Consider the following 22,624-nt stretch of genomic DNA (forward strand, 5'->3'; position numbering starts at 1 on the left):
GCCAGTATTCAGGGTGAAATGTAAGGTCATGGCGTTAGTGAGAGCAGTTCCGTTTAAACAGATCTGCTATTCAGGCTGCCAGTGCCCCCCTTCAGTGGGAAGGAATAAGGGAAGCTGCTGATGAGGAGTGATGACAGCCACTGCCAGCAGCAGTGATAGTGGGTTCAGTAATCTAATAAACTGGGTTATTATTCCTTTCAGAGTCAAAAGGCTGAATAAAATTGGTGTGGAATACTTCTAAACACCCTTTTTAGAACAATTCTTTGCAAATTGTGATTTGAGAGAAAAGTCTTATTTAAGCCTTTATCTATTGCTATTATAAACTTTGTTCTGAATCACCCTCATGATGAACATACAGGTAACAGTAGCTCAGATCCTATGCAAATATTCCATGCAAAATGCATTGACATTTGGTGCAGGATTTTATTTATGTTTCATATATTTTCCATTTTTCCTTAAAGCAGAAGATCACATAGTGACAATGTTTGTAAAAATATCCCAACGGGTAATAGTTAATGACAGTCCATTTTTCTGGCTAACAAGCTTAGCAACAGTACATGAGCCATGAAGATAAGTGGTATCCCAGCATTCCCATTCATTATGAATCTCTGGTGTTTCATTTTGACTCTATCACCACAAAGCAGCTTGAAGAGCAGCTTTCTTGGCTCTCTGAGAACTCCTCTGATGAGGGCAGGGTGCTGTAGTGACCACAACTTCAAGGAAAACAGGGATCTTACAGTGCTCTTGCTCAGCTTTCCTTTTCAGGAGAGCAGATTGATAGTCCTAGGAATAAGCTGTGCTATGTAGGCTCCCTCCTCCGCCTCTCCTGCAAGCACAGCTGTGCTTTAATAGGAGAAAGAATTTGGCATCCAACTAGACTATGTGATTTTTTTCTTGCTGGTTGTGAGGATTGTTTGGTAGAGTACCAAGGGAAGCTGACAGCACACTCTGACTTCTCTTTTTTGCCATTTTTGGTCTTTGCCAGCTTGGCACTTGCCTGAGGAAGACTTAATTTCATCTGGGAAAGAAACAAGCTAGTTCTGGGAGACTGTGAGGTGGAAGTGTCTCAGCCTGATGGTTATTGTTCCCCAAGCCATGCCTCAGAGGAACCATTTTTAAGATTTTTTATTTAGAAATTGGGGACAGAACAAGTCATAAAAATGACTAAAGAAGTAAAAAATGCCAAATTTGTATGGTCTAATCATTAAGTGGGCTGAGAACAAGGTGTCCTGTATTTCTGATGATTGAAGTGAAAAGTCATAATCAAAAGCATGCAACAAACATAATTCTGAAGACACATTTTTTTTATTGTTTAAGTGGATTTACTTCAAAAAGTGACTTTCTAACTTTAAAATGTGTTCCTAAATTTTATTAAGCATTACCTTTTATTTTTGAAAAAGTAACCATTCTTGAAACTTAGATGATCCTACCTACAAACCACTGATTCAAACCCAGCCTTCAATACCCAGATGATGTCATTGCAGAAAAGTACAGTACAAAGAAGCCAGTAGTAGGCTTCTTACTACTTCTGTTCTTTTAGATCCTGTAGTTTTAGCTACTTATGTTTGACAATCAATGGTCTGTGTGCCTGAAGTATGAATGCCTGTTTTGAGCATCTCACAGAGTTTAATGTGGGTATTTCTGCTATCTCAGCTTTAAAATTCACCTTGTTTCTGAGAAAATAGACTTGTGAATAGCAAATTTAGAGAAGCTGCTTATTGAGAGCAACTGTCTTATATGGAGATTCTGGGCCAAGTGCTTTTGTCAGGCTGGTCATATCCATTTCACACTTTTTATGAAGGAAAAATCAGTAACAATATGAATTCTCCCCTCAACTGTGTGGCTTGTAGGCAATTGCAGATAGGGCAGTGGTGATCTGGAACAGCCTTGTAGGAGCTGGCAGATCTCCTTCTTGCAAGTTCTTTCAGGCTTCTCAAAATAATTCATGGCCTCATCTTTGATTTCCTTGAGTCAGTCAGTGACAGCTGCTGCCCAGAAAGGGAAGAATTCATTTCTTATTCCTGGAACTGGACATTTCAGGGCCTGTGTTCATCTCCCTGTGGTCCAGCTCTCTCTGAATCAGATAGGCATTAAATTTTCAAAGACTGTTGAAACCTATGTTTTGACTTTCAGTACCTAATTGTTAGTGTCTGGGCAGCTTTTTCAGTCCTAGAGAAAAAGTGCTGTCTGCAATTGGTTCTTCAGAATCTCCTCTAAAACCAGAACTTTGCTGGAGGTATTATCTACCTCACTACTATATTCCTGTCCACAGAATATCTTTATGGGATCCAAGTTCCTTGCAGGAATAGAGTCTGATTTTTATTTTTGTGGGCTCACCTTATGCTTTAGTGATGATAATTATTTGTGAAAAATACAAGCCTGTTGCATGAATTCACAAACACATGAAAGAAAGTCTTCCCTTCCAGTAGGCTTTGTTGGGGAGAAGGAGTCACCTTCAGTCTTTGGGTCGGAAGAACCAGATGTGAGGTCCTGGTGATTAAATACCACTTCCATGAGCATGACAGAGCTTGACAACTTGACTCAGCAGTGCTGACAATTCACCTGCAGTGCAGTGTATCAATTTGGGTGCAGCAGTTCAAGTTAAGAAAACTTAAGTTTCTGAAAGAGTGGGAGAATTGGTATTGTTCCAGATAAGAGAAGCTGATTGGAACACCATTAGTCTTCAAATGTAATAAATTACTTTTTGCAAAATAACAGGCTTTCCAGTAGTAGATAAGAGGCTGAAAAGAAATAGAAGAATAAGAAAAGAAACATTTAGATTTGAAATTTTCAGCCTAGAGTGCAGTTAAACACTGGAATAGCTTGCTGAGGAGATATAAGAGTATTTGAAAGAAGACCTTAAGGACAAGTTAGACAAAGATATGTCAGCAATCACAGAGGTTAGATTTACTCTGTGAACAAGTTTGAGTTAGATGCCTGCTTGAATTCTTTTTTTGCTCTACTTTTTATTAATAGCTGTTTCTCACAATGAGGACCAAAAGTTCTCCATTTAAAGACAGACAGATATCTTTTTTTCTGGGGTTCTGATTTTGAGAAAAAAGACCTCCCCCAGCTAAATCATAAAACTAAGTGTTAGCCTTTTTCCCTGTGGGGCATTACTCAAAGATAGATTTGAAAGGTGCCTCCAAATGTTTTAGAAGATACTAAACTGAAACTCCTGTCACAGTGGGCTGAAGTCTTAAATAAGCTGGCCTTATTCTTTCAGCTGGTTTAGCTTCTCTGTAAATGTTCAGTTTGATATTCTACTCTGACAACATCCCCATGAGAAATGAAGTTTTATTTTAGCCTTGTATTTTACTGTACTTGAAGTATAGCTATTTGAAGAATGACCCCAATGACTTAATTTTCAGTATCTGGATTTCTTCAAAATATTTCTCTCTGGACTCTCGTACCCTTCATTCTAAAAAAGGTCATAACTAGAATATTTTACAAGAGTTTGAATGGTCGAGCCATTATACCCATCCATAGAATCAATCTATTTTATTTAATATTCTCACTTATATTAAACTTTTTTAAGAATAAAGAGGCCAAACTCTAACTCCACTCAACTATTTGTTACTACCCTCAGCACTTGTATCTTTTAGCCAAAAGATCTTTTAGCCAAAATATGCTGTGGTATTACTCAAAATGGAAAGTTTTGCAATTGTTTTAAGAATAACCAGATATATTATCTTATCTTTTTTTTTTTTTTCCCAGGAACTGCATCTGTTGCTGTTGCAGGTCTTCTTGCAGCTCTGCGTATCACCAAGAACAAATTGTCAGATCACACAGTGTTGTTCCAGGGAGCTGGAGAGGTGGGTATTTTTATACATTGGGGAAATTGTACTATGATGAGTTTTATTAATATTTACTTGAGTTACATGTGTCCAGTAAACAAGATTATTAAATGAGTAGAATAATTACTCTGCTGAAAGTTGTTTTTTAGTTCAAATTTAAATTTACAGAAAAAGCTCTGATCATCTGGTGAAGCCTTCTATTTTTCAGAAGACATTTTTTGGAGATCTGCTCTCTTTTTAGAACTTTGAGTTTTAGTTCTTCTACAGTAAATTATTGAACTACTCTTGAAATAACCAGGCAAAACACTTTTTGAAGAACAAGAAAATACAGCAGAGAAAGTAAATATAACATGTTTACCTGAGTCAGCATTATTTAGTAAGAAGAGCCCCTTTGATTTTTTTTGCATTGAATATAGTTTTTCAGTATCCTGCATTTAGGTCGTCCATTTCTGAAGATCTTAATGCACACTCTTTTTCAATACTGATTTTTGAGTATTAATTTCTAAGCCGCTGACACACAAGTGCAGGCTGTACTTATCTACAGTGTGCTTGTCATCTCTTGTGTGAAGCCTACAACCCCATTCTGGCTTCTTTAATTTCATTAAATATTTGGTGTTATGCCTGCAGTTTTCAAAATGGCTTGTATCCATATCTGCCATGTCATCACCTTACTGCATCAAGACTGTCCATCTTTCTGGAGTTCCTTCCTCTGGTGTTCTTCCATGTTCAACAAACAGATGAATTAATGGTCTAATGTTTATTTTTTTGTCAATAGTTTTAGTGTGTGGCTGTTGCTGCCAAGAGGTAATGGTAGCTCTCACCTCTGCTGCAGGAGCTGTTTTTTAATAAAACTAAATATTTCTTAACGAAAAAAGGAAAATCTCACTTGGTTCTCAGTGAAAATCAGTGATAAAGAACAAGAAACAGAACCAACCCCAAAAAAATATATGTATGGGTCTGTAATCAGAAATATTGGGCAGTTTGTTGGCTTGTTTTGTTGCCTGGTATTCAATCTGTACCTGTTTTGCATTTAATCTGTTGGATGAAACATTATAAAATCCGTAAGAAGAAAAAACATTTCGGCAAAAGATTGATACGTGAGTTTTTCTTTCCCCTGCTTTGACTGGGAGCACAGCCAAGTCTAGAGTTACAAAACACATGAATAGTAGGTAAAAGGAGACTTACCTTTCTGATGGACATCTTAGAAAAAGATAAGAGCAAAAGCTCTTGTTTTACTTTCTGGCATGCAGACTGTTATTTCCTTTAGTTTAAATTACAAAAATTTCAAAGAAGGAAAAATATTTCATGTATTCTGAGATGAATATCATAGACTGATAGAATGGTTTGGGTTGGAAGGGACCTTAAAGATCATTTAGTTTGACCCCTGCTGTCATGGGCAGGGAACCTTCCAGTAGACCAGGTTGCTGAGAGCCCCATCCAACCTGGCACACTTCCAGGGCTGAAACTATCATTATGTGGAAGAAATGTTAGTTCTAGCATTTTCTAGTTTCCAGCCTCAACATTTATTGTGCTCTCTACACTCTTAAGAGCCATCTGAAGATTTATCTATACTGTGATTTATCTATATGATTTAAGATTTACCTATGCTCTTCTGCGTTATGGTTTCTAATTACCAAGTGGTAGCTACAGTTCATTAGGTTGATTTTATGAAAAAATAATGATTCCATATTATTGTTTATAAAAATTAGAAAACTTAAATAGTAGATAAATGAATCATGTGAGCAGGGAGTTTCTTTCATTTCTTGTTTTGTACTCTACTTTTCTTCTTTTTCCTTCAGGCTGCATTGGGCATAGCAAACCTCATTGTTATGGCTATGGAAAAAGAAGGGCTATCCAAAGATGCAGCTACCAAAAGAATTTGGTTGGTTGACTCGAAGGGATTAGTCGTAAAGGTAATACAATTTTGTCATTACTTTAAATATCAGGATACTTACTTGCATTCTGTAGATAAAGACAAGAACATATTCTTTGTGAAAGCAACTGCAACAATATCTCTCTTGGGATAGCAAATTGTTTTTCTTTTCTAAAGTTTATTAAATTAATGACAGACTGGAGGATGGGATGATTATGCTTGGAGTTCCTGTTCTGTTTCTATTAGGGATGAGCACATAATGAAGAAAATTTTTCAGCAGTTCATTAAAAAAGGTGTAAGAAAAGAAATGTTCAACTTTGGGGTTTAATTTTCCCATCTAAATGTGACTATTATTTGTTAGCATAGTCTTGGACAAAGATGTATAGGCACATTACTAGGTAGCAGGCAAGTCATCCTTCTGCAAGAACTGAGATGCATTGCAACAAAAAGCTTCTCTGCCCAGTGATAGAGCTCATGTTGCAGATGTTGTGGTCTGCAGTGCTATCAACACTGGTCAGAATTTGAAGCTGCTGAGAGACTTCATCAGTCACCCTTACCTCATTCCTTCCGTGTGCCAAAATAAAGAAACATATAAATTCCATGTGCCAGAATAAAGAAACTGGTGTGTTTTAAAAGGTGGTTATGTATTTAATAGTTTGTGAACTACTTAAAGGAAATAGATGAGAGGCCAGTTGCCTTTGCTTTTTCACCTTGCTGGTTGGTTTGAAGTAATTGTGGTCATCCTTGTTGGTACCACACTTCACAGTGTTCTTTGGCTGTCTGACATTAAAGGTCTTTTGTGGTTCACACAACTGTGCATCAGGAGAGGATGCATTCTGCAGGCAGTGTCTGCTGGCTTATTGAACAGCATCACAGCACCTTTCACTCATACTGTTAAAGGAAAATAGTACAATCATAGACATCAAGACGGGCAGTTATTATCTTGGTCATCTTGGTCATCCCTTGCCAGAAGGCACAAAAGTAGCCTGATCAGGTAAAACAGAATGCAGGTATCTAGGACACAGATTTTTTTTTTCTCTGATGCTTTTTTTGTTTGTTTAATGCATATTTTCAATCCTTTTGGTTTTCATCGAATAATTTTGAAGTGATTTTATGTCCAAACATAAATGACTGAAGGGCTGTGTGTTGGTCTGTGGCTGCAGAAACCTTGAGGTTGCCTAATCGGTTGCACCATTTCTTTCACCATAGAAACTGGGCTTATCAAATTGTACTACTGAACTAAAATCACCTCCTGGTGATTAAGGGAACAAACTAACAGGGGCAGAAGTGTAGAAACTTCACAGCCCTGAAGCAGTAAAAGAGGTCTCTCTCTCGGTGGTTAACCAGCCTTTCTCCTTGCTTCTCACTCCGTGGTTTCTTGTCCCAGTCTCTTCGCACCTCTCACTGCTAATTTGCCAGTCAGCTGAGAATCTGGGCTGTTGCTCTTGGTTAGCAGAGACTCATTCCTTTCATAGGTTCTAAATTTTTAGTGACTCGGTGACTGCATTCTTTCCTCACTACCTTCGAGCTTCTGCGCTCTCAAGCAGTGCCAAAACCAATCAGTGTTTCACATAGCCTCAACGTTCCTTTCCTCTGCTTATTCTTCTTGGTGGAGCTTTAATTTGGGTTTTGTCCAAAAAGCAGTCCACTGAATTTCATGTCCTGCCTGGAGTGTATTTGTGAGCTGTTTGTGATCGCCAGACATAACAGCTGTCTGAGGTAGATTAAGGCTGAATTTGTGGCCAGATGTTGATGCAAGCAGCAGGAACCAACGGTGCATATTTCAGGTCATTGCTTGTGTTCCTGAAAGACCTGGCAGCACCAGTTTTCCCATCTGGCTGTCCTGAGGGGCTGGAGAATGGGTGGGTCCTTGCTGCTGTGTTGTGTTTGAGGGACATCTGTCAATGCTAGGCCTGGGCTGACATAAGGAAACACGTCCTTGGTCTAGGGCTCTGCAAGTCCTCTCTTGGCTTTCTTTTGCAGCAAAATGTTCCCCCACTGAAAAGTTAAAAAAAAATGGACAAAATACCCTCATGCAAAGAAAGAAAATACAATGTAAGCCTCAAGAGGCTTGAGATTTAACTCCTGGGAAGTTATATATACAGTGAGTGAATAATTAAACTATTCCTGGTTCCTTTTTCTGGCCTGATAGAGAATGCTGTGATTTAGGTCCACTTAGGAAATTATTTTGGCTTTAGTGATTGCAGAAAAATGCTACAAGGCTTGAATAACTTTCCAAACTTGTAGAAATGAGATAAGAGAAATAAAATGAGGAAGATTTATGAGAACAAAATCAGAACTCTATTATTACAAACCCTTTCATTCTTGCAAAGGTAACAATTACCAAAATCAGAGCCTAGATCACCACTTAATCAAATTTTGCATAAACTACACTGACACTTATTTCTTACTACTAAGGACACATATCAGTGGAAACCTGATAGTAGGAGTCCCTTAAAATTTGCCTCACTAAAACCTGCTTGATCAAAAGAATTGTACGTGAAGCAGGGAGACCTTTTCAGTACTAGAAATATTCTGATCAGTTGCTTTAGCAGTATGAGAAATAACAGAATTGCTGAAGACTCAGCAGTTACTTTGTCCAACTAAACTAATTTTTACATCATTTATATTCTATGCTGGCCTTTGATCATTAATTTTGCAATGTGTTATTATAGATTTAAATATTGTTTCTCCTTTCATCTACTTTCTGTAGAATTTCAACCAGTTTTAAGAAAAATAACCTGGGAACTGTTGTTGACCTGGCTGCAGTTTCCACCTTTTGCTTTTTTCCCCACCCTCAAAAGCTGCCACGAAGTCACTTACCAGGCTTTTGTTGCTGAATTTTTCCTTTGTGGCTTTTTAATTTTAGTTCAAGTGCAGCTGTGTTTTCATTCTCCTGTTAATTTTATTTTCCCCCCATGGGAACCATCTGTTTTCATTAAACCAAGCCTGATGACCAACTTTTCTGCTATGTTGTGGTAAAAGAGCTGGTGATAGAGCTGTGTTTGTTATACTGTCCATAGCTGTGTTCTATAATTCCTTATAGAGAATTTACAGTGTTGTAGATACCAGTTTGGGGTTGTTGTTTGGTCTTTTAAAGTTTGTTCAGAATGCTTTCACCTTTTGAAACTGTTTTCCAAAGGTGGGTGAAGAAGTTTTGCATATACTTAAAATTGTGTGACTTTTTGAAACTTACTGTCTTAAGTATCCCAGTGCATTCAAATGAAAATTTTAATGCTTAATTAAGATACACTTTAGAGTTGGTTATGCACTCTTGTGTACTTGGAGATTGTACATAATCAGTTGGGACTCATCTTTAGTTCTGCATTTCTAAATTACCATGCAATCACAGTCTGTCTGATGAATATATATTTACCTATAAAAATACATTTGTGAGCAATGTCTCCCACATTCCATTCCCCTATTCTCAGTGTTCCCATATTTTTTTCTGTTAATCCCGCAGATTACATAAATGTGCGATGTGTGGTGAACACATTTTGGGTCTCCTTTAAAGCTGTCACAGTGTTATGTTTAGCTGTATTAGTAGCCATGTCTTAGTCCATGACAGTTCTTTTGTGTCAGTGGTTGAGGAGAGGCACAATGTGAGAATGTTGGGATATTCATGAAGTTCACCATTGTCTGAGCATTTCAGTAATGTGCTGCAAAGACTTTTTATTGCCTTTTGTTTTGTTTTGTTTTCTAAGGCAATACCAAGAACAGGGGAGGGTGATAGGCAAGAGGGTTCTTGGAACTTCCTAGGAATATGATACAGTTAATAAGGCATTTTTAATATTTAAATGGACTTAGCAGAAACTTCCCCCCACCCTCTGCCAAGGATGGCTGCTCCTGTGATGAGGATGGACAGGGAATGGTCCTGGGCTGCCAAACATGCTGCTCTTGCAGTGAAGTTTTTCTGTAATTTGCAAGGAATTTTTGTACATCACATAATCTCTAGTGCACTAAAGTTGTTCCTTTGCAGAGGGATGAATGTCATCCTTAATTTTAAAGACTAAGTCACCATCCATGGAGAAACGTTTCTTTTAGAGTTTTATACCCTATTCTTTCTAGTTAAGCACAGTAATACTTGTGTCTAGTCAGTGATTTTTCTAGATGTGTGATCTTAAACCCTGTATGACAAGCACAAGAATATTCACTGAAGTCTGATGGCTGAAGGCCTCAGAATATTGATCTTCTAGTATCAGAGGAAGACTGAAATAGATCCCAAAAAATTAACAATTTCCATGGTCCTGATTAATTATAATGGAGGTAACCAAGTAAACCTGAAGATAATCACATAAAAGGATTTTATTTTTCATCCTCTTTCCCCCATTTCATTATCCCTGGCAATTTTATTTGCAAAAGATTCTCACAACCAATTAAGTAGCATTGGATATGACCCTGATTAAAGTTCATGGTTTGGTCAAAACTGAGTACATACATCATGGTTCAGTCTTTGCTTAGAGAATGATGGAAAAGGAAGAGGGACATTTGGAATGATACAGAATTTCAGTGCCAGACTCATATAACAAGTGAAAGAATTTTCAGAGCTCACAATGAAATATAATAATATCAAACTGAATCCCATCCAGACTGTCTGTTACTGATTTAAAAAAATTATCAATAATCATTCTTTTAAAAAGTTTCAGTTTCATACTAGATGAATTTGATAATGTTTTTAACTTTTATATACCACTGTCTGCCAGTTCTGCTAGCTTTTAATTATTTCTAGCTTTCTTTTTATCAACAGTCAATTATTCTGACACTTCTGTTCTTGATATGTTCTTTTATGGCTGACTCCAAACGGCTGGGACTCTTCAAGCCAAAAAAATGATTTACATTTTAGCAAAGATGCAGTGCCTTAAGTATCTCCAAGGTGCCACAATCACTCAAAGCAGTTTCTGCCTTATTTTACTCATGCACCATCCCAGCAAAGCAATCCCTGTTTGCTTCATCAGTTTTTCTGATGCCTGGGGAATTAATCTGTGCACTTAAATCTTGCATTTGTCATGTTCTATATCAAGTATAAGTTTTGCAAAAAGGAAACATTAATTTCTCTCCCAATGCTCATGGCATTACTCATGCTCAGTGAGTAATGTATGAAAACAAGTGAGGACAAGGCAAAAGGGTGATTGGTGCGGTGTTTCTCTAAAAGAGACACCACCAAAACCCGTTGCCTTTGATGGCAGGTAACTCTTTGATACTGTGTGCATTAGATGTACTGATGAGATGGGGACCTAATTTGGACAGTTTATTATTTCTTTTGCTCATGCTCTGTTACTGAAATTAATTATTGATTTGTTTTATTTTCTGCTGTTCTGTGGATTTGTGATTTGCTGGTGTTCTCAGATCTTATCTTATTGAAATAATTGTCTTTGTGAATTTTGTCCTGCCTGTTAACCTAGCTAAACTATTAACCTATGTGTACTTATGTAACTATGCTTACTTATTTACATGGAAAGGGTACTTTATAAATTTTATAGAACTAAAACAGCCCTACTTTTCTAACAATCAGTTTTAAGTCAATGCCAGAATTGTATTTCTTACCATAATTGTATGGGCCTGATCAGGAGGCACTGTCACTTTATAGCATCTCAGTATGGGGTTTTGGGAGGGCTTACATGTCTCTGATTTTTGGTTCCTACATGAGGTGGCACAGGGTGCCTATCACCTGCAGGCCCTTGGACTTCAGTCAACCCCTGCCCAGTGAGTCCATATCCATACCTCCACCCTTTTTATTTTGCATTTTGTGACTTCTTGTACCTGATGCTGTCCTGGAGTTCTGGCTGTGGGCAGCCTGGCCTGTCCCCTCCCAGCCAGCTCTCTGTGCCCCTCCTGTGCCATCCCTTTCATGATTCTGGGGCCTCCCCATGGAGGTCTCTCTGTAGTCCCTGCCTAGAGTCTCAACAGCCTTTAGACCAGGGATTTACTTGTGATGAAACAGATAAAAAAGCCACAAAAAGACCATCTCCCAAAAGGGAGGTGCTTCACTACCTTCTTCTATGACTCACTTTTTTTTTTCACAATTGTTTTTTTGTTTGTTTGTATTTAAACTCTGCAGTAGGGAATTCACAGGAAAAATGCAAGTAAAACCAAAACATTTAAAACATTTGCAGTTGGAAATACTCAAGTTACTAATGGACTGCTCTGCCCCCTGATCTACAGTCCTCGTGTCTTTTGTGGTTCTCATGTCTTTAGTATTTAAGAACCTCAAATTATTTTATGAATTTATCTGTGTACTGATCTCTGAGCCCTTGTTTAAATAAGCCACAGCTGACACAGTGAAACGGAGGCAAGTGTTTATATAAATAGATTTGTGCCGCCCTGGTTGTGAGACAAGATGAGAGCCAGCAGTGCCTCCAGTGTGGGGCAGTGCAGCCGTCAGGGTGCTCTGCTCCTTTGCAGCTGCCTCCCAGCTGATGGCAAGAGCAGCTCTTGGGGAGCTTCCAGCCCAGCCTCTCCGGCCTCGCTGGCACAGAGCTGCTCTGCTCTTCTGCCCCGGCTCCTGCGGCAGCCCCGGCAGAACCGGCTCTAACAGGCCATGGCATTAGGCTGCACATTGGTGGCGCTTGTAAGGTTTGCCTCCCATTTTCTAATTTCCCATCTATATGTCTGCTGTGCAGTCTGGTCTCCTGTTTTTACAGCTGTTTTCTATGAAAATTCTCAGGGTTTTTTTGATGGGTCATTTTTGTTTGTTATCTGAGCCTCAATTTGGCTATAATGTGATGATAAAAGTAACTTTCTGTGAAAACTGTGATGTACATTTTTTTTGAAACCTGATGCCTGTTGATCAGACCCTTAAACTAAAAACTTCAGAGCCCCCCCCTGAAACTGCTCCCTATGAACTGCTTTCATTTCAAATCCAAAATACAAACAATTTCTTCATAGAACTGTTCACTACTGAGTCCTGTTACTTCCTTTTGCTCCTCGAATTGAAAGGTCCTGGTGTTCATGTGACTGTGTTTTGTAATAATAAAATATAATGCCAACGACTCTGACCCATTAAGGACTAGAGACATTTTAGAATTGCCAACATCTTTCATACATAATGTCACAAACAGAGAATGTTGCCATTGTTTCTTTATCTCTGTACTTCATCTGCTGATTTAACACAGTCCACCTTTGTAATTCATTCGCTAATAAAGAATTTAGTTCATATTACTTTCCATCTCAGATACCACACTGACTTCTAATATATCTGTTTTCAGGCTGCTTTGTTCTCTTTTGTTCAAATCCAAAATAACCTAAAGGTTTCTTGGTACAGAATGATACTCTGATAGAAGCAATACTTTTCCACTAAAAAGTAATTTCTGGCATTTTTATTTTGAGTCTTTGGACTTAAGAATTATTAATCTTTGTAAGTGTTATTAATATTCTCAACCTTCAGTATTCTAGTGAAAGTATATTTTGTAGTTTATTCAGGCAGTCTGATTTTCCATTAAAGATACTGTGATTTTCTTTGTGGAACATTAGTTTTTAGTAGTTTTTTTGGTTGCCTGTTTTTATTTTCTGGTTTGGTTTTTTTTTTTTTTCCAATTCAAGCAAACTTAATAAAATGCCCACAGAAAATTAATTATTCTACAAAAGATAAGAAAAACATATAAGATTATATAACATTTTAAATTATAAGAAAATAATCTTGGTGCTTTTTTTTTTTCCTTTTTGGGATGATGAATACATTTGGGAAGTAAAAGCAAGAAGAATATATAGCCTGTTTTTCTCACTTTGCCTTCCTCTTTCTATTGAAAGAGTTTGTGAGTTTGTGTCCTCCCCTCTAAATATCTGCACAGGTATCACATTAAATCTCTTGGTTCATCTGTGGATTTCAGTGCAAGACATTCTGTTTGGATTTGGGTAGTGTCCCTTGAAGCAGGAGTGAGACATACATCTTTATGTACATCTACATATTCTATACATAATAGAAAACATAATGCACCTTAAGACAGCTGATACCTGGCCTGGAGGAGTCTTTGTACATCTATTTGAACAACAGTGGAATAACATCCTTGATAGCAGCTCCTGGAAAAAATCTGTCCAAAAGTCTCTCCCCTGTGTGGTGAGCATTGAGGTGCTTCAGTGAAACCACGAGACTGTGCAGGGGTTTGGTGTACTGCAAAGGTCTTTAAATTGCTGGTATTTCTGAGCCCTTTTCATTGACTGAATGAATTGTTAATGATGCTGAAAGAGCAAGACAGTGGACTTAGAAGACATATCTGAATGTGACTGAAGATGTTTCTACTTAAAAGACTCAGAGCTTCATACACAGAACCTCAGAACTCATTCAAACTTTTCAAAGTATTGTGTACTTTACATTTTTTGTTTTTCCTATTAGGAGAAGAAAGGAAATACCAGTAAGCTCTGTGCCATGTTAGTATTTTAGGATTATGGAGATGCAGGCAGACCAGAGCAATTTCTGATTTATGCTGTTTTGTGTTGATCCTTTACTGCTCATTTCCCTGCAGCCACAGTACAAAAGCTGGCTAAGCCAGGGCTGGAAATGGACATGTCAGAAGACGTGCTCTGGAAGATGTTTTAGTCAGACCAGCTCAGCACTGACAGGTCCAGCCACTTTGCACCACTCCAGTGTCAGGAAGGAGACAAGACAGCAAACCACACAAATCCAGAATTGAGACATCTGCATTTTGGCTCATTCTCTTCTTTCTGCTGGCTGACAAAAACTCAGTGATTTCTTATTCCAGCTATAGGCATTCAGTGTACTAAATGGACTGGCAACCCCTTATTTTAAGGAAGATACACAAAACTGAATTGTTCATTGCTTCTTGCTTGCCCTGTTGGCAGGGCACAGAGAAAAGCTAGTCATGTTCTTGCTGCTGCTTTTCTACTTAGTGGAGAGCAGAACTTAAGAATTTATCAGTTTGTGGAGAAAAAATACTGTCTAAAGGACTGGCCTCTAAACTATTGAAGTTTTGTAATCAAATCAACTGGTTGGTCTTGAAATCTTGCATGTAGAGCTTAGGGAGATGTTATGTAGCTCCTTTGGGATCACTGAATTAACAATGAAGATACATTTCTGACACCTCTCCTATGAGGAAAGGCTGAGAGAATTGGGATTGTTTAGCCTGGGGTGCAGAAAGCCCCAGGAGACTTCTATTGGCCTTCCAGTACCTAAAGGAGCCTATAAGAAAGCTGGAGAGAGACTTTTTACAAGGGCAAGGACTGATAGGACCAGGAATTCCATCTTTAAATTGAAAGACAGTCAATTCATATTAGAATTGAGGAAGAAATTAGGAAGAAATTGATTTGTAGTGAAGGTGGTGATACACTGGAATAGGTGGCCTAGAAAAATTGTGGATTCCCCATCCGTGGAAGTGTTCAAGCCTAGCTTGGATGTGGCTTTGAGCAACCTAGTGGAAGGTGTCTGTGCCTACAGCAGGCTGGGTGGAAGGAGATGATCTTTAAGGTCTCTTCGAACCCAAACCATTCTATGATTGTAATTTATTTTAAAATATGAATACTGAAAAAACAAAAAAAACCAACCCAACCATATAATTTCTTTTATAAGCATTTTCCAAGCAAAAATCTCTATGCACGTAGCTGTTGTTATTTTTGCTAAGCCACATAATTTAATATTTCATTCTTAGTTAATATGCTAGAAAAATATTTACTTGGAGACATGATCTATGCTGACTAATGAGAACAAACTAATTCAGACCAAAGCTGAATAAATAAGTAAATTTTAAATTGTGTGGGTTTTCACTTGCATTGGGTTTTTTGTTTGTTTTTTTGAGTATATTTTTTTTAGAATGGTAGCATATCATGTGTGAAATTAAGAGCAGAGAGAAATTAGGGTAAGGCAGAAGTGAATCTGTCCTGACCTGACCCATCTGTCTAGCACTAGTCTGTCTACCTAGCAGCGTGAAAAACATTGAAGTGGATCACATCCTTACTGTTTGAGTACTCCTTTGTAGCCAATTAAATGAAAGTTCATTGTCAATGTCAGGACTTTGAATCCCTGGTGTTTCATCTGTAAGGGTTTTAACACCTACTCAAAAGCCAGTCAAGTGTAAAACTGTATGAAAAAGAAAGTCTGCTTCATGAAGGATTTTGGTTGTTTGTTTTGACTGAAATTGAAAATGAAAGAATAGCAACATTTTTTTCCACCAAGATATCAGCCTGATCTCTTGGCTATTATGTACTGGGGAAAAAAATCCAAGGTCACCTTTCCTGAGCAATCTGTCCAGATCTGCAGATCCTGGAGGGGCTCAGAACTACCAGCCTGCCACAGCCTGAAGAGTGAGCTGGTCACAGCCCTTGGAGGTGACGTTTTTTTCCTTGGTAGCCCAAGGCAGTCTCCTAGAGGTTGTGTTTTAAGGTCAGATGGAAAACTGGCCTCCTCAGCTGCAACATGATGAACCATTAAGGAACCATCTCGAGAAACAGCCTGGAACTGGATGGTGGCCCAGGGCACTCACTCCTGGCTGCCCAGCAAACCTGCCACCAAGCATTTCAATTCCAACCAATCAGCAGATTAAAATGAGAAGTGGCTTTTATTAAAGTATTTTGAGTTAATCATAGCAACAAGCTTTTGGTCTGGAAGTCATAAGTGTTGGGGTTTCTTCTTATTTGCTGACTAAAAAGAAAGCTTCATATTTTTCCCTTGAAAACATTAAGGAAAATTGCTGATTTAAAATGATATGGGTCTGAAGTGTGTGTGCAGACTGTGGGGACATCTGCTGGGATGCTGGGAAATGGCAGGCTGCAAAATGCATACCGTGGTGGAATGATTCAGGCATGAACACGCCAAAAATGATTAATACTGCAGCATTCCCTCGGGACTGACAATTCCACATTTTATCCACAAAGGAAATCAAGTGCCCCTCTCTCAGTATTTCTGTGCTGATCACTCTAGGAGAACACTTAAGACCTGCATAAGCCCATCCAGACATAAAAATGTGTAGGCTCAGAGAGATCTCTGGAAATGCCCTGTAATCATGGGTGAGCCAAAAGAAGCTGGCATGCTGTGGGGCAGAGCAGCTCAGTCAGCCCTGACCACATGACAGCTTCCTGTGGCACCCTTGGGATGGAAGCACTTTCCTTGCAGATGGAAATGAGAAACAGCCTCTTCTTCTGCCCACCAGCTCTGGCAGTGGCTGAGCCAGCACCAGCAGAGGAGCTTCAGTGATGGGACTGGCACAGCCTCATGCTGCCACACTGCAGGATTGTGGTCTGAAATGAAGCATCAGCTTTCTCAGTTTTGTTAGAAAAGCTAACTGAGCTTATGTCTGATGGTGTATGCAGCCCTGAATTGAGACAAAATTTTCAGATTTATAGACTTTGGTAGAATCATGGAATGAATTCTGTTCCAATACTTTCATGTAGCCTTAATAATCTTGCTATGATTAAGGAAACTTTCATTTTACCAGTTGTGAAGGATGTGGCTGGGGAGATGATACATATCTGTTCTGGCTATTTGGTCAAAATTACATTCAGCATTCAATTTTCCTTATGTGCTTCCCTATATATCTGTTTAATCTGCATCTTTCTGTCTGAAATTGAAAGATGTTTGAAGGGCTAGAACAATCTTCTAGACTTGTGCTTGAAAGTGCCTTTGCAATGAAATTTTCTGAGGGTAAAACAAGGGGTGGAGGTGTGCTCATTTTAAACTTTTCTGCTGAAATTTTCAGATGTCTGTGTACAGACAAAGCTCTGCATATTTAGACAGCTAACAGCATTTTCACAAACTCTGGCCCATTCTCACCCTGCACTCCACATTACACTGAGCTCAAACCCACTTTGCAGCCCAAGTCAATGTCAATGATACCCTATAGCCCTTTCTCCTGCATCTATCATATTCCATTTGGAAACCTTCTGGGCCATTGGTCGGTGGAAATTGCCAGTAGAGATCAGGGCAAAAGTTTTTTCACAGCTGAGTCAATTTTGCTAATGCAGAAACGGTGCACCAGACATCTGGTTAGAATTATTTTTATATTCCATCCTTAATAATGAATGACTTATATGAAAAATGTGAAGAAAAATGTACACTCCACTGTAGTCTAAATACTCACACCATATAGTCTTCATACCTTCAGGCAAGAGCAAAGCTGAAAAAGCTAGGAGAAACTACTTTTATTTGCTAAGTTACAAATCTCGTATAATTGCTCAAGTAGATGTTAATACTGTGGTGTTCTACATCTATTTTAGATTTAAAGTACAGTTACTGAATTTATTGACTGCTTAGACAAATAGATGAGTCCTAAATTATCCTAAGCATACTAGCTGTACACAGTGTAACTTTATTTGATATGATGGATACAAAAATAGAAATTAAAATAGGATGTGTTAAACCAGATACACAAACATGATATTAGGTTCCATTAAGCTTAAATTTATTTTTCTTGTTGTTCCATACTCAGGGCCGTGCCTCATTAACACATGAGAAACAGCGTTTTGCCCACGAACATCATGAAATGAAAAATCTAGAAGATATTGTTAAAGATATAAAACCATCCGTGCTAATAGGTAATTTCTTTGACTTTAAAGCAATGACCTTATTCTTTGTTAAAAAAAGAAATGGGGATGTGGCTTTGTCTGAAGAGAAGATCAAGTTCCTCTGAACAGAGTTTACCTTTGTGTGTTTTCAGAAAACACTGGGTGCATAATGGACCCTATTAAGCAACTGAACAAATAGTAACTATCCAAGCATGTAACACTGCTTTCATTCTGAGCCATCCGTTTTACAGGGGAAAGAATCTGACTGGGTTTAAACATCTGATGGAGGACCTTACCACCTTCCTAAATTACTTGTGGTGCAATGTGGAAGGTGTAATACAAATAATCTCAAACTTAGAGTGAACAAACTGAGCTAAGCTCATGTAAAGCTACACAAATACAGGGGTGCTGCATCTGAATTTTCTTTTTGCAGACCAAAATGCAGATTTTACAAACACCTTTTCTTTTGTACAAGCTGAAGGATTGTGATCTCAATAATGGATTGCTCAGCTCTCTATAGTTTGGTTATTGTATTTCAGTGACAGTTTCAGGAGTGAACTGCAAGTACTTTTGGTCTTTTTTTAAATAAGTAAGACTTGAAGATTAATCTATCTGGCTAGTAAACTCATTCATCAGGTGCTAGGAAAAAGAAATGCCACAGTGATAATTATCCTACATTTTAACAGCTACCTTTTGGACTATGTTTACACCACATGGTCCTTGTTCAGTAAAATCTGCTTTTACCAGTGGTCATCAGTGAGGTAAAAGTGTTTCTTTTCCTGTGCTGCATGAAGATATGACTGGAAAAGGAGACCAAATGGTCCAGAGAATTTACTTAGTGTACTACAAGGCTGAAAAACTAGAGGGATGGAAGAGTAGAATGAATGAATATTTATCCAGAAAAAGGTGTGTAGATACTTAGGGAAGATTTGCTGCCATGAAATATGGGTTTTACTGAGTGTAAATTTTATGTATAAACCTATGTGACCCTCCCTCAAGGTCACTTTCTCTTATCAGTTCTGTATAATGAAGTCTCTTCCATCAGAAACAGCAATAGAAACTAATACTGGGGATTTTTGGTTTGAGTGACTAGACATTCAGTATGTTCCCTGAAGTACCAGGAGTCATGGGGAAATACGTTGATAGCCCTCCTCCCACTGCTTTACTTAGCTCTGAGCAAATCCTTATACACATTTCATTGCCTGCAATGGCTCAAGGAAAAGCCTTAATTTAGATAGACCCCATTTAAGAAACTGAAGTTAAAAAAAAAAAAATCCATAAGCATTTTGTTTTACCTTAAATCTGAAGATAGTTGTCATTCTTACTGCTGGCTGTCCAGAAGCAGTTTTAGAAGACATTAAACATTGGCAGCTGAAGATTTAGCCAGAAACTAAGGTGTATAACAGACTCTTATACAGCTGTTCATCAGAGTGGCTCAGCTGGTCTGTCAGAGCTTTTGCATCTAAGCATCCCTGTCCATTCATAGAAGGTCAAGTACAGAGAGCTCAGAGTTGCAGAAAATAGTAGTATGTGACAGATGATACCATGCTCCACGTGGAATCAGTCAGAAGATACTCTGAGATGCCTTAAAGAAATGTTAGTCCTGAAGCACAACCTCAGAGCCAGCTCTGGGCAGTGAGGGCCCCTTTCACCTCCCCTCAAGGACCTGAGGCTCTCCTCAGGCAAATCCCAAGCTCTTCTTTTAGACTGGGCACTGACAGGGTGCTCATTTGAGCATCAGTGATGAGATGTTATACTGACCTGAGAAAGGCTCAAGTTCCAGGCTCTCCTCTCCCAGCCTGGGTTTTAATCCATTTCCACTTCCCAGGAGAGGGAAAACAAGCTCTTTTCCCTGCTTTTGAAATTGAGGTGGGATGTCAGGCACTGGGGTTTTTAGGATGAAGGAGGCTACCTTCTCTCCAAGCCAGGTGAGAGAGGCCCCTGGTAAAATAAAGTAGTTTTACTCCAAGATTTGTTTATCTGTTTATTTTCACTGAAGGTGTGGATATCCTTGAATTCCCAGCTCTTGTAGATTATTCAGAAATATGGATGTACTTGGCATCTCAAAAACTTCACACACCCCCCTCTTCAGTTGTGAATTGTCTGAGGCCCAAGATCTAAGTACAGGCTGCAAGTCTGCAATGCAGCAGAGTGCAACCTAAGTTAGATGATTTCATCCTGCAAGAGTGGCATTCAGTTCCTATGAATAGCATTTATAAGTGTGGACAGTATAGGGAATGGAAAAGCATCTCTGGTGCAATAAAAAGGGATGTATTAAAAAAATTGTTGCTGTCAGGGAAGGCCTAGACTAAAAATTATTATTTGTCAGCTCAGCTCAGATGTGGAAGGCAGAGACTTAAATCATCATGTCAGAAAAGTCTGAAATCTGACACACTGCATTTTGGGAGAAACTATCCATTCTGTTGCACAGAACTTTATAGATAGAGCTGCATCTATCTAGTCCATACTGGACCTAGCTGCAGGTTAAATGATAACATTTTTATCTTACACAAAGGGCCTGAGAAAAGGGAAGGGAGAAATTCACCAGATTGTACAGGGGCAAATAGGTTGTACAATATGCTAGGGATAATACTGAAGTTTCACTATTGCAGAATCTTTTATACAAAACTTTATGTCAGCTACATGTTAGGAAAAAGGTTGAACTGTGTTTTAAAGAGGGATAAAGAGAAAAAGGAGCTCTTTTCTTTTACAAGTGACATGCATGTCTTACCTTGAACTAATTTAACTTGTCTATTTGTTATATGTGTGTTTTTCTTCTTTAGGAGTTGCTGCAATTGGTGGTGCTTTTACGCCACAAATTCTTAAGGATATGGCTGCTCTAAACAAACATCCTATAATTTTTGCTCTCAGCAATCCCACCAGCAAAGCAGAATGCACTGCTGAGCAGTGCTACAAATACACAGAGGTAAGCAAAGATTAACATCTTTCCAGTATAAGGGATGAAAAGTCTGAAATCAAATTTTAAAAGGGAGGAGGACAGAGGGTGGAGTAGCAGGTACTAATCATGTCTCTGTACATAGATAACAGGAGTTAAATGAATTAAAATATTTTTCAGATTTTATCAAGACAATTTCATTGAATTCACTGTGTGCTTGTACTGTCATAAAAACATTTCATAGGTTTTATTGGTGTAGACAACACTCATAATCTTTATTATAACCAAAGCATCAGTCACCATCAATCACTAAAGCATTATGAACTGTACCATTTTGAGTTATATACACACAGTGTATATAATGTATATATATGTATATATACATGTGTGTGTATATATATATGTGTGTGTGTATATATATATACATATATATACGTGTATATATACGTATGTATATATACACATATATGTGTCTATATGTATACAATGTATATAACTCAAACTTCATTTGAGATTTCATAAATACTCTTAGGGGTAAGAAAATATTTCAATACTTGAAACAGAATCTTTAAAATAATTCTGTATTAAGAACTGGAGTAATGGACTCTTCTTGCAAAGTTTTCTGTTACATAAATGGAGGTAAAAATTAAGAGAACTGTAAGAGAACTGTACTTGCTTATTAGTTATAGAAGTACTGATAAACACATTATCCTGTAATTCAGCCTAGAATTGAAAATGTTTATGTACCTGACTGTATATGTTTCATAGTGGGTGTATTTGGCTTTCTTGTCAAATACAGGGCATTTTGAATGACAGTTTCTCAGTGTTTAAAAGACAAATTTAGCATGTCCATTCTCCACAGCACAGATGTAATTACAGCACAGTGCAGGAGCCAGGGAGGCAATCTGCATGAAGGGTTGGTTGTAGTGGGTAACCACAAGTGGTAAACAGAGCAAAAGACACTCTGAAGTATTTGATCTGTCACCAAAACATATAATAAGCAGGCCAGGATTATAGTGCATGACACCAAACAAAACAGAATATTCTTCTGAAGAGCTGAATAGCAACAGTGGCCTATTTTAAAATGCACTATAGTGCATTTCAGTTTCCAGTTCTCTAAAACAGACAGAGATATTTCTGATACAAAGTGCCTCTGAAGTATTTAACAGTGATATTTATCACTTTAGCAGTGCTAGCATAAATAAAGGCTGGCTTTTCTTCCCCACCTAAATTCACTGCTTAAATTTGAGGGTGCTCCCTCCCCAGAGAGCAGGAGCCAGGGGCCTTTGGTCTGCAGGCACCAACCCTATGCAGTGCCACTCCCACATGAACTGCAACCTAAACTGAGTTAGAGGCAGATCTCTTGTCCTCAGGACACGAGTCACAGTGAAACCTGTACCCATAGCACTAAATCCCCTTAATTCCCCCAAGCAGGCTGGCTCTTCCCTACTGCCTACCTGCACCAGTCTGGGCATGATACCTGGGCCCTGCCAGCCACAGTCCTGCCTGGCATTACCCAGAAACCTGCTGAGAAACATTCTGGTTTATCAGTACTGGCAGGTGCCTGAGATGGTGCCTTCACCCTACTCAGTATGTTACAAAGAGGGGATC

The 22,624-nt window shown here is 38.4% G+C and overlaps 1 protein-coding gene across 1 annotated transcript in view; it reads left to right on the forward strand.

Moving 5' to 3' along the window:
• The window catches only part of ME1 (malic enzyme 1), a 153,716-nt gene that overhangs the window by 123,821 nt on the left and 7,271 nt on the right, over positions 1 to 22,624 (forward strand). The window contains exons 8-11 of the mRNA XM_030235890.2: positions 3,718 to 3,815; positions 5,597 to 5,710; positions 18,042 to 18,147; positions 20,901 to 21,043. Of these exons, the coding sequence (XP_030091750.1) occupies positions 3,718 to 3,815; positions 5,597 to 5,710; positions 18,042 to 18,147; positions 20,901 to 21,043 (461 nt within the window). The remainder of the gene's footprint in view (positions 1 to 3,717; positions 3,816 to 5,596; positions 5,711 to 18,041; positions 18,148 to 20,900; positions 21,044 to 22,624) is intronic.

Source organism: Serinus canaria, chromosome 3 (genome assembly GCF_022539315.1).
Source record: "Serinus canaria isolate serCan28SL12 chromosome 3, serCan2020, whole genome shotgun sequence".
In the NCBI taxonomy this organism is placed as follows: domain Eukaryota; kingdom Metazoa; phylum Chordata; class Aves; order Passeriformes; family Fringillidae; genus Serinus; species Serinus canaria.